This window comes from Molothrus aeneus, chromosome 10 (assembly GCF_037042795.1).
Source record: "Molothrus aeneus isolate 106 chromosome 10, BPBGC_Maene_1.0, whole genome shotgun sequence".
Classification (NCBI taxonomy): domain Eukaryota; kingdom Metazoa; phylum Chordata; class Aves; order Passeriformes; family Icteridae; genus Molothrus; species Molothrus aeneus.
Genome location: NC_089655.1, coordinates 24966166 through 24978344, shown reverse-complemented (window position 1 = coordinate 24978344; position 12179 = coordinate 24966166). Strand labels below are relative to the sequence as shown.

The following is a 12179-nucleotide window of genomic DNA, read 5'->3' as shown; positions in this document are numbered from 1 at the left end:
CTTAATTTAGTTAAGCTCTGTTGCTGCACACAGTCAGCTGCTGCTCAGCCTGTTCTGCTCCTCTAGCATGTTTGAGGTGTGTTTGTAAAGCAAACTGTGGAGAGCATCACTTGAAAAAGGGGGCAGATTTGAAGAGCCAGTGTTAGTGATTAAAAAATTGAATAAGGGGCTGAAATTAAATAAAGCAGATTTCAAAATATTGGAGCTTAATGTGAGCTCATGTGTTCTAAGTATTTCCTTAATATTTTCTGTGCTGGATGAGAATTTTTGTATGAACTTGTTGACTCCAGGGAGTTGAGGGTTCTTGCAGTGAATGCTGATGTACAAAGGCTTCAGCCAGGACAGCTTTTGATGTGTGAGGGGTGACCTGCAGAGGTGATCTGAGAGCTGTTCCACCCCGACACTGGGGGATTTCCAGTGAGCATCATGGAAATCAGGGCTTGCGCTTGTGGAGCACTGGGAGTGCAGAAAGCAGTGGGAGGCATCCAGTGGCCAGAGGCTCTCGTGTGGGACAGAGACAGACAGCAGGGAAGCTGTCAGAGCAAGCACGGTCAGGGGAAGAGCCAGCTCAGGATTTTGGGTTCTGTGCCCGTTTTCAGTGCTTCCAGTCCCTGCTTGGTTCCAGTGGAGGGCTGCAGGATGTGGAGCACCACCACATGGCTTTGTCCTTGGCTCAACAGCCCCACATACCTGTGCTCCATCGAGCACTTCTGGTGCTGTGCTGCCTTTAATTGCAAGAGGAAATGTGTTAATTTGTGTATGAAGTCGTTTCATTTCTTTTCCAACTCTGTTTCTGGAAATTCTGGTCTGACCAGCTCAGTGGTGCTGTTTGGTTGTGGCAGTGGGGGAGTGGGAAGTGGCTGTGCCAGCGCTGCTGCTGAGCTGCCAGGGGCCAGCAGCAGCCCTGGGGCTGTGTCCTGTGTCCTTGGGGCTGTGTCCTGTGCCCTGGGGCTGTGTCCTGTGTCCTTGGGGCTGTGTCCTTGGGGCTGTGTCCTGCCAGCACTGCCCTCGCTGCCCTGCCAAAGGAGAGACGGCCTCACCCTGTCCCAGGCCAGCCCAGCTGGCATCGGTGGCTGACTGGGTTGTGTCAGGGGAATGTTGTGAGAGGAAGATGCTGTTTGCATGTGAAAGTGAGCAGTTGATGTTAACCCCCCAGGTTCTTTGAAGAGCTGGAGGCCAGGCACCAGAACAACATTTTCATCGAGGACATCAGCGACATCGTGGCGAGGCACGCGGGCTCCACCTTCGACCCCTACGTGAAGTACTGCACCAACGAGGTGTACCAGCAGCGCACCCTGCAGAGACTGCTGTGAGCATGGAGAGCCTCCTGCAGGGCACACGGCGCTGGGGGACTCTGGGTGCACCCGTGCCTCCCAGCCGGGCTGGGCTGTCCCTGCTCCCCCTCCTCCGAGGGCATGGGACAGCCTCCTCCTGCCAGGTCATGGCTCACGCTCCCCTCACCCGTCAGTTCAGTGTCACACAGTGTGACAGTGGCCCTCCCTGTGTGGCACACCTGGCTCTGCCCTCACAGTCAGGGGTGGCAGCTCCTGAGCTTTAATGTCAGTGCTGGGGCTGGTGGATCTGAGGAAATAATGCTGAAGGCTGGGGTGGTCTGACTCCTGCAATTCACACTTCCTTTTGATAAAATCATGGTTTATTTAAAATGTAGCAACTCACATGATCATTTGGTAGAACATCCCATTGAATTCTTTCATCCTCTTTCCCCCAGAGCCACAAACCCAGCGTTTAAGGAGGTGCTGTCCCGGATCGAGTCCCACGAGGATTGCCGGAACCTGCCCATGATCTCCTTCCTCATCCTCCCCATGCAGAGGGTCACTCGTCTGCCCCTGCTGATGGATGTGAGAGCCCCTGCTTCCCTCTTTCCTGCTGCTTGTTCTCACACTCTCTCATAGCATTCTCTCGTACTCAGTTCTGGTTCTCTCCAGTCTCTTCCTGCCCTCTCCCTTACACCACTCCTGGCTCTGGATTATGGGGTCCTGCTGCGTTTGTTTGCTGACTGGGACTGGGCCCTCCTGCTCCCCCATTCACAAGTTAAATACTTGGATGTTCTAGTGGGAAAATTGTACAGTAAAGGGTCAGAATGGTTCTGAAACTCAGGAGGAACCAGCCCAGGAATTGTATGTAGTGCTAGGATTGGAATGAACCCTGCAGCTGAAAAGCAAGACCTGCTGTCCTGTAGGAAGGGTGAGGGCCCTTAGGCAGGGAATACTCTGGGAAGCTGAAGGATGGACTCCATTCCCAAGGGAGCTGTGTGTGAGTGGCACTGAGCTGTCCCTGCCTGTGCAGTGACCAGGGACTCAGGGAGAGTGATGGAAGTGCCTGGGAGTGTTTGTCAGGCAGAATTCACAGCAGGAGTTGGGGCATTTCAGTTAAGGTGCTGCAGTCTGTGCTGCTTGGTCCTCTGAAGTAACTGATGTTTTGTTCCAGACTATTTGCCAGAAAACTCCCAAGGATTCAGCAAAATATGAGAACTGCAAACAGGCTCTGAAGGAAGTCAGCAAGGTACGTTGTCAAGTCATTCCTGAGTACTTCCAGGGAAAAATGGATGTTTTCCATGCATAAATACTGCAGGCAGGAGGAGCACTGAAGGTTCTGCATTGTTGTATTTAAGGAAGGGCACTGGGGATTGGGTTTGTGCAGAATTACTGGCTCCTACTTGGGAAGAGATCCCAAAGTGGACGATACTGTGGTGATTCTGGGTTTGTGGGGGAACCATGGGGGAAGTGAATCCAGCTGGGAGGAGGGTGTGTGTTTGGAGCTGATCATCAGCCTGGGTCAGAGCAGTGGCCCTGCTCAGCCAGAACTGGCACTGAGCCTTTGTTCCCCCTGGAGAATCACAAATTATGGGGTTCCTGTGGGATCACTGGGGTCAGGGGGAGCTGAGAGCAGTGCAGCCACGGGGCCAGCCCTGGTCACCGTGGCCCTGCAAACACCACGTTGAGGTGGGTGTGCCCCTGCTGGGCCCCAGCAGTGCCCTGTGCCTCCCCAGGGAGCAGCAGGCTGTGCTGCAGGCCCTGCTCAGCCCTGTCCCGTTTGCAGCTCGTGCGTCTGTGCAACGAGGGCGCCCGCAAGATGGAGAGGACGGAGATGATGTACACCATTAACTCCCAGCTGGAATTCAAAATCAAGGTAGGGTGAGGAGCATGGTCCTGACCAGCCAGGACAGTGAACAGGGGAACTTCACCAGCATGGTCATATCCCACAGTGATTCTTGCAAAGTGACCTGTTGAGGCATGGCAGAAGTTAAAACTTTTGGTCGAGTATTTTAATTTTATTAGAAGGTGATGCTACAGCACAAGGGATTTTGAATAAATACTGAGTGTAGAGTATTCTTTGCTGTAAATATAAGGCTGCTGTGAAGATTTTGGTGTTAGGAAAGAGGCCAAAGGCTGCTGCTCACTGCTCAGTTTTCCTTGCGTACTTGATGGGAAAGGTGTGCCTGGGAAACACTTCCAGGCCAGGGAAGGATCCAGGGGGTGTTTGTCCTTCCCCTGAAGGGTGGGATATCACAGGTTTCCATTAAAAGCTTCCTGTACTATCAGTCTTTTGTAGGAAACACCAGCAGACCTGCTCATGGGTAGGGGAGGTTTGTTGGACTTTCTTCAAGTACATTTATTGTTTCTAGTCAATGTTTGCTGCAATCTCATTTCTGTCTTTGATGTCTGTATTTCTATAATTCATGTCTGATACCATAACACAATGAGGATTCTTTTGGGAGAAGATAGTTTCATTATCAGGCATGTAGTGAGTGGAGGTTGGTTCATGGTTTTAAAAGCACAGCTCTTGAAAGGCCCTGGGTCAGGCTTGGGGCAAATTCTGCCTCCAAAAAGATATTTTCAACTGGCCTAAAGTATTTTTATTCTCAAATTTTGTCTAAAAATTGATAGTAATAATATTTGCTTATAGCAACAACAAGCACAACATTTCTGGGCAAGTGACACCAGAGCATTTCCTGGTGGGTGGTACCAGACTCAAGTCTTCAGTGAGTCCAGCCCAGTGTGGGGGCTGAGCTGCTCCAAGGTTCCCTCGGGGTCTGGGGTCCCTCTGCCCTGCCCATCCCTCTCTGTCCCTCTGTGGCTCCTGGGTGACCCCTCCTGCCCTGGGGCTTTGTCTTTCCCTGCTTTTCTGTGAGATTTCCCATTTTGCATCCAAGCCCCAGCCCTGCAGCCCCTCAGGCCCCAGGGCAGGGAAGCCCAGCTCTGGTTAAAGGCATTTTTCTCTTCTGAGAGCCTCTTTTCTGCAGCAGGGACATGGTGCACGTGATTTGCTCCTTTGGCAATTAAGGAAAACTTGAAGTAAAACCAAGCTGTTTCTGGAAGAGAGTCAATTAGGAAAATGGGATGAACTCACTTGGAGTACAGATTAGAGGAATTTTTTGTTCATCCTCAAATAGAACTTTTAAAAGTATTTTTTGCTTGTAAACCAATCATCATGGGACTGTAATTCTGTTTTATAGCCATTATAAATTAGTTAAAGTATTTCTGTTCTTGCGCAGTCTCACAGAGTTTTGGAGATTTGTTTATTATTTAGTTAGATGTAACTGTGGAGAGCTTCATGGGAACCCAAGGGAAGTGACTCAAATCTCGTGGTGCTTCTGTACATGGCTCAACTGTGGAATTCAATTTTTAATTAAGTTTCAGCAGTTTTTGTTCTTCAGTTTTGCATCTTTTGCACGAGAGAAGTTGTGGGGTTTGTTTTAGGGAGTCGGTGTTTGTTCTTCAGCATGAGGTCTCAGTCCCAGCACTGGGTTTGGCTCACAGGTACAGGCAGGCTGCAGCTGGCTTGGCCAGGGATTAGCAGATACAAAAAGCCAGCTCATGCAGAATGGGGAGGCAGCTGCCAAACTGCATGAGGGGATGTTGTTAAAGTGTGTGAAAGGTGCTAAAATGAGGGGAAAAGAGGCAGTTGTGTCCATCACCTTGGTCTGCCTGGAGTGTCTGTCTGGGGGCAGCCTCACAGGGGTCTGTGTGGCCAGCGCAGTCCCACATCTCCCTCCCTCCATCTTCCTGGCCCAGAGGAACAAGAGGGCCTCCTGTGGGCTCTGTGTCTCCTGCAGCTGGGAGTAATTTGGATTAATGAAGGCAAATCTTCACATCAGGCAGCTCAGATCCTCTGGTGCAGCTGCTGCAGGTGTTGGCCCTCAGCTGGGGAGAGAGGGAGCTCCTGCTCCAGCCACACGAGCTGGATAAAGAGGGGAGCTGTAGGGTCCCTCATCAGCCATTTCCAGTGAAGCCTGACACGCAGCTGAGACCTTGGGGAGAACAGCAGGGCCATGGAACCTTCCTGTGGTGCTGCCAAGGAGAGCACGCCAGGGTGAGGAAGGAACAAGGCTGTACCTGCACCTCCCAGGTGAGGGGGCTTTGTACACCCTGCCCGCCTGTCCTGGTGACACTGGCACAGGGGTGTCACCTCTGCTCCCAGAGCAGCCCTGAGGTACCAGGGACACTCCCAGGTCCCCTCTTTGCCAGTGACACTGGCACAGGCAGTGTCACCTCTGCTCCAAGAACAGCCCTGAGGTACCAGGGACACTCCCAGGTCCCCTGGTGCTTCAGGAGCTGCTGGCACCCTGCAGACCTTGCTGAGGCCAGGCTTTGCTGGGTGCCCCCAGGAGCTCTCACAGCCCCATGGGACCAGGCAGGTCTGTTCATTTCTCTTTTCCATGAGCAGCAATGACAGGTGCCCAGTGATTCCCAGGTATTTGCAGCTGTTACCTGTGTGTTGTAGCAACGATGCAGGCCCTTGAACTTTGGTAACCTCTTTGTGTTTGTTATCTCTGAGCTTTGAGTTTATTCAAGCATTTTCCCCAAATAGATTGTACTCTGTTGTCTATTTTTTAAAAATGGTTTAATTTGGAATTTCTTGCCTTGCAGCCATTTCCATTGGTTTCCTCTTCACGGTGGTTGGTGAAAAGGGGTGAATTAACAGCATATGTAGAAGACACTGGACTTTTTTCCAAAAGAACCTCTAAGCAGCAGGTGTACTTCTTCCTCTTCAATGATGTCCTCATCATCACCAAGAAGAAGAGGTAAGAGCTTCACCAGTATAAAACTGTTTTTGTGTTCAGTCCTCGAATCACAGTGACTTTGAACATGACCCTGGCTGTGGAAGAGTTTAGGAGTTATTTGAGCCTCTGTCATAGGTTACCAATAGCAAGTAACTGCTTGTTAACCAGGATTTACTTCTGGCAAACACAGTTAAGATCCCAGATTGTCAGAGGAATTAAAAAGATGGTTCTTTATGCCCTAGCAAAGACAAGTTTGGGAAGGATGAGGTGCTGGGGCTGTCCTTTCCCTGCACACTTCCCAGGACTGCAGGAGCTGAGGCTCCCCCTGCCCCAGTCCAGACTCGTGAGCAGCCTGGAGCTCGGCTGAGCCCTGCTCCCACCCACGGCGTTGCCATGGCACCACAGCATGGACAGAAATGGTTGTTGGAGTTGGGCTTGAATGTTTGTGGTTTTCCTTCAGCAGCTGAATCTCAGAAGATTCTTAACATTGCACCAAGACACCTCTCCTCACTTGGTGCTAAAAATGGGCATTTCTGAGGCTGCACTTGGGGCTTTTCCCAGCGTTCATCTCCAGCCCTGGCTCTGCCCTGGCTCCATTTCCTGGAACTGCTGGGGGACTGTGGCTCTGACCTGCTGGAGATGCTGCAGAGGAGGGAGCCCAAGGGCTCTCCAGTCCCAAGGCTGCTCCCCAAGGCTGGGCAGGAGGGGACACTGATTTGGGATGTGTGCAAGAGGGATAAAAATCCACTTTTCCCCTCTGTCCATATTTTAGTTTATTGGGAATGTTTCTTCTTCTGCCAGTTGTCCTTGCAGGCCCTGCTGTGTGTAGATAGAATCTGAGTTTTTTTTATCATTAAAAATGATGTAATACTTGCCAAGCACTGATGCAGTGTCCTGAGAGGAGCAGTCAGTGCCAGCAGGTGTGGGGATGCTGGGTCCTGAGGAGAGAGAGGTTCAGCCAAGGGGCTCGGGAAGGCTCAGCCCAGTCCTGCTCACACAGACCTGGCTGTGGGCTGGGTTAGGGCCTGAGCTGAAATCAGTGCAATATTCACCCCAGAGGGCTCGTGGGAAATGCACCGACTGCTTTTCTTGTGCTTGGGTTCCCTTCAGCAGGAGCCTGATCCAGCAGGTCTATGGGATGGAAGTGAGGAGTAGGAAGGATTTGTAGAGCTTTATCTGCTGATTAATGAGTAAGAGTTCTGTTATGATTAGCTGTGCACATGTACAGACTAGTGGTTAATTCATAAGAAATGTATTTATTATTCACTGCACAAATGCATAGGCAGTTCTTTTTCAGACACAAGATTCCCATGTAGTGATGGCAGCACTCCCAGCTGGGATTTCCAGTTCTTCCCTTGGCTAAGGAGTTATTTAGACTAAAATACTGAACTGACTTCTTTAAAAAAAAAATACACCTCCAAAAATCCCCAAACTTACCCTAAAAAACCAAGGCCCAAGCACCCCTTTCCGTGGCTCAGAGCATCTGAGCAGGATTGGTTCCATTAGAAGCACGCTGTGTGTCCATCGTTTGGGAGTGCCCAGAGGCATTCTGCAGAAAGAGCCCAAAGCCCTGTCAGTGCTTATTTCCCAGAGCACTGGTGAAAGTGTCCCCTGGGCGCTCAGCCGGGGCTTTGTGTCACGCCAGGCCTCTGGCAGAGGCTGCTTGCCCCGTGTGGAGCCGGGAGCTGCTGGAGGAGCTGTCCCCACCGCGGTGTTGTGCCTGGGGCTGCCTCCAGACAGAGGCAGCGGCAGTCGGAGCCCTGACCGCCTTTGTCCCTTCGTGCCCTGCAGTGAGGAGAGTTACAACGTGACCGAGTACGCGCTGCGGGAGCAGCTGCTGGTGCTGCCGTGTGACGGCGAGGAGCCCGGCCCCGGCTCCTCTCCCGGCCGCAGCGCCCCGGGGATGCTGCACTCGGGCAGGAGCGCTGCCTCCCGCCTCTTCAGGCTCCTGCTGCTCAGCAACCACGCCGGCGACAGGGTGGAGATGCTCCTGGGAGCAGACACTCAGTGAGTACAGCTCCTAAAGGGATTTCTTCACCTGGTTGTCTCCGCAGGCAGCTCCTCCCGCCTGCCCAAAGTAGTACATATTTCTTTACTTCTTTATTTCTATTTCTTATTCTGGTTTATTGATTTGACTGCTGGGTAAGGCCTCGATTGCCCTGCCTGCAGAGATGAGTGCAGCTGTGCTTCAGGCAGGTTCCTTCGTGGGGCCGGTGTCACCGCGGGGCTGTCACTGCAGGCACAGCACCAGGGTGTGGCACAGGAGTGTCCCCAGGCACAGCCAGAGCACTCTGGGCCCTGGGCAGGGCACTGGGATGGTGCTGATGGCTGGAGGGAGCAGCAGGGTTAGAGCAGAGCAGCTCTGCCCCTTGCTCTCTGAGAGGGGGCACCCTGAGGAGTGCCTGCCCTAGAAAGCAGCAGCACCCAGTGCCTGCTCTGGGATGTGCATGTGCCATCTCCACACGGCTTCCCAGCACTGAAAGAGTTCACTTGTTCTGGGGGAAGCTGGAGGCAGGACAGAGACATGAAAGGGAGTGCTCCAGACATGTCCCTGCCTGGAAAAATCGATAGTTTTAGGTTGGCTTTCAAAGTTTAGAATAACCATGAAAGGAACTGAAGATCATCAGTGCTTTCTATTAAAGATCTCATTATGAAAGCAGGAGATGATTCAGACTTGTTTGGAAATGCAATTTTATTGGGGAAAAAATGCAGGACATTTTTAGTTGTCTGGGTTTTGTATGAAAAGACATTTTGTTCTGCAGGCTTATTATTGATTTGTTCTGTGCTGTTTGCAGTATAAATAGCAGTCCAGCTGATCATCACTCAGAGCAAGAGTCTGAAAAGAATTCCTGTGATTTAAGTTACCTATTTTTATAGTCTTATCTTTTGAGAAGGATGGAAAGGGAATTTCCAAGGCCAAACAGTTCAGAGAGGTGAGCGTGCCTTCGGAATAGTTTTGTGCAGGTAAAACTGAAATGTTTTCTTTGAGTCAAAGATTTCCAGCACAGTTTGATCGTGTTTCACCACCTCTGTGGCATGTGGGTCCTAAGGAGAAAAGCACCAGTTTTAGCTGAGAACTTTCTATCGCCCTGTGAAGAAGGCAGAGCATACACAGAGCTGGTGATACACAGGGGTTACTCCCAGGTGCTGAAGGGAGAGATGCTGGCACTGGAAGAAGTAGGAGCAGCCTCAGAGCTGACCATCCTCCAGGGCACGAGCTGGGACAGGGTTGTGCTTTGCAGGAGTGACAGAGCCCGCTGGATCACGGCGCTGGGCCAGGACAGCGACGGGCAGCACACGGACAGGACCAGTAAGTCACAACTGCTGGGGCTTGTGAGTGCTCTCAGGGCAGCCACTGCCCTCAGCGGGGCTGGGCTGGGCTGCAGATACCCTAAGGCAGCTTAAGGCACCGTGGGGGAAGGTATCAAGTGGAAATGTTTGAAATAAATGGTGATGTGTTGTAGTAAAAGCCCTGCCCTGTGGCTGGTTTAACTGAGCCTGGCTCGCTCCTTCCCCAGCCCTGGCTCAGGTGGAGACCATCAGAACGTACACAGCCAAGCAGGCCGATGAGCTCTCTCTCCAAGTCGCCGATGTCGTTTTGGTCTATCAAAAAGTGAATGACGGTGAGTGAGGGTTTTGCTGCCAGTAACCATCTGTCACCTCTGCAGGGGGATCCAGCTACAAAAACTTGTTTCCTATTAGCACAGGGCTGCAGTGAGTAGAAGTTCAGCTTCCAAGGAAAACGTGAGCATTTGGGTTCAGGTTTCTAAAGGAAGCAGCAGATGTAACCAGCTGTAGAACGTGGCTGCTGCCCAGTTTTGGCAGGGGAGGTGTCCACAAATAGGAAATTGAATTTTTCTAAAACCACAGAGCTCAGACATTCTAGTGAGTGCCAGGGTTGTCCAAGAGAAACAGCCCCAGTCTGTCATGCCATGGCCTGGGCTTTCCTGCTGCAGCTCTGGCTCAGGGTGGTTGCTGAGGTTTGACACAGGATCAAGTATCCCAAGATCACTTTGATTGTTGCCCAGACCTGCCCACAACTGCACTGATAGCACCAAGTGCTGGCTCAGGGATGCAGGACACTGTCAGTACTTGAGGGACTAAATTCTAACTTGCTGTTGCTCAGTTACCTGTGAAATTAGAGATTCTGTCACTGTACTGTAGCATTACTTCAAACTCTCTTTGAATGACAAAAAAAGACAGCGAAATTATGCAATGCTTTGCACATACTATTTTTTACCTGCTCTGGCTGGATTAAAAACATCTGCCAAAGCTATCCTGAACTGGTACTAGATTGCCAGTCAAGGCAGATGCAGAATGTACCTCAGTGCCCCCAGCCCGGGGCAGGGCCAGTGCAGAGGTGTCACTGCTGTCCCCCCCTGCAGGCTGGTACGAGGGGGAGCGGCTGCGGGACGGCCAGAGGGGCTGGTTCCCCTCGGAGTGTGCCAAGGAGATCACCTGCAGGGCCACCCTGGACAAGAACATGGAGCGCATGGGGCGCCTGCTGGGGCTGGAAACCAACGTGTAGCCGTGTCCTCAGCCCCAGCTGGGGCTGCTCCAGGACAGGGGACGGCAGAGGCACAGCCCAGCAGCAGCAGCACGCTGGAGACTCGGGATCCCTGCTCTGACAGCGCCGCGCTGCGCCCTGGCCCCAGCAGCAGCGCCTTGCAGCAGCGTCTGGGGCACTCCTGCAGCTCCTGCCTCCCTGCGCTCCTGCTCCGTCTGGTTTGGAGCACCTGAAGTTGTTTTCAGCAGTGCTGGGTGTCCTGCTCCTGAGGAGCTGCAGCCCCAGGCCCTGTGTCAGGCCCCTGGCCCTCGTGGCAGCAGCCGTGTGTTCCCTGGGCTCCAGGGCCCAGCTCTGGCCTCCCTGCAGGCTCACCGACCTCTCCAGGGCAAAGCCAGGGCTGGCACCACCTCGTGAGGACTCTGCAGCTGCACCTCTGGGAGGCTGCGCAGGCTGCTCCAGGTTCTGCTGTGGGCAGAGGATTTCTGCACGCTGGATAAAGGTACCACCCTCTGCAGAGCAGCTGCTGCTCCATCCTGGCACAGGGATTTGACTGCAGGGTAACTGCTGGCACTGGGGGCAGCTGTTTCTGGTTGAGGTCTGGCACTTCACTAACGCTTCAGAACAGCACTCAGTGATGAGGAGAAGGTGAAATGCACTCAGTGCTCTGGGAACAAAGGCACTGGTGGCTGGAGAGAGGTGTGAGAGTGTGGATGAGAAAAGCCCTCCCTGTTAAGGACCAGCTGCTGACTCAGCAGTGTAGAAACCAGGGGACAACTTGTACTACCAAGGCTTTCTTCCTGTTGCCTTCCCCAGCCCCTGCTGGTTTTTATCCTGCAAGATGCTGATTTGAGTGGTGAGTGAATTGAGTGTTTGTAAAGATGTGTAGCTCTAATAATTTAAACTATATTAGGAAGGCAGTAATTTTGTACAAAAATACTTACCTGGACAGTGTGACAGTGGTTATATAGCCTTGCAAATTAATTTATAAGTGGACTGATAAAATAGTAATGAGAGAAACTGTAAATTGAACAAAGACTTATTTAACATAGTAAAAACACTGCTACTGTTTTAACGAATTTTACTGTATACATGTGGATGTTTAACACATAACTGAATGTATAAATCCAGGCATTAATTTTATTCAGATTTTTTTAATGCACTGTATATATTTTTCATACCTAGTTTTTCCAAAAATGCTGTAATGTTTTGTAAAGACATTTTTCATTTTTCCTATTGTTGGACACAGTTCTTCAGGAATTAAAAGACTTCTATGATTTTATAGGACAACAATCAATAAAGTGCTTTTAAATCCTTACTAAAAAAAGTTTTGATTTTGTTTTAAATGCCATAAAGCCACCAGTTGATAATGTCATTTTTGTCAGAGAAAGTAAATCTCTTCAGTAGACACTGGCATTTTACATTTTCCTGTTCTGTAAAGATAAATAGCACGAACTTGTGTCCTACCTCATCTGTCATAGATCCCATTTACCTGTTGGTCTTGCAGCAATGGCAATTTCATTGCTGAGGCACCATTAAGACAGAGATGGGAAAAGTCTTCAGTGCCCTCTGCTTCTTCTTCAACCTGATGTGGTGATCCCCCAGAGAAGGAGGCTTCCTTCCCTCTTCCCTCCCTGCAGCCACCAGGGG

General features: G+C 51.2%; 1 protein-coding gene across 1 annotated transcript in view; it reads left to right on the top strand.

The window, feature by feature from the left end:
- The window catches only part of ARHGEF26 (Rho guanine nucleotide exchange factor 26), a 28347-nt gene extending 16459 nt beyond the window's left edge, over positions 1-11888 (top strand). The window contains exons 6-14 of the mRNA XM_066557118.1: positions 1157-1309; positions 1730-1859; positions 2449-2523; positions 3061-3150; positions 5892-6046; positions 7817-8032; positions 9268-9335; positions 9544-9648; positions 10411-11888. Coding sequence (XP_066413215.1) covers positions 1157-1309; positions 1730-1859; positions 2449-2523; positions 3061-3150; positions 5892-6046; positions 7817-8032; positions 9268-9335; positions 9544-9648; positions 10411-10553 — 1135 coding nt within the window. The 3' untranslated portion in view covers positions 10554-11888. The remainder of the gene's footprint in view (positions 1-1156; positions 1310-1729; positions 1860-2448; positions 2524-3060; positions 3151-5891; positions 6047-7816; positions 8033-9267; positions 9336-9543; positions 9649-10410) is intronic.
- The last annotated feature ends 291 nt before the right edge of the window (positions 11889-12179 follow it).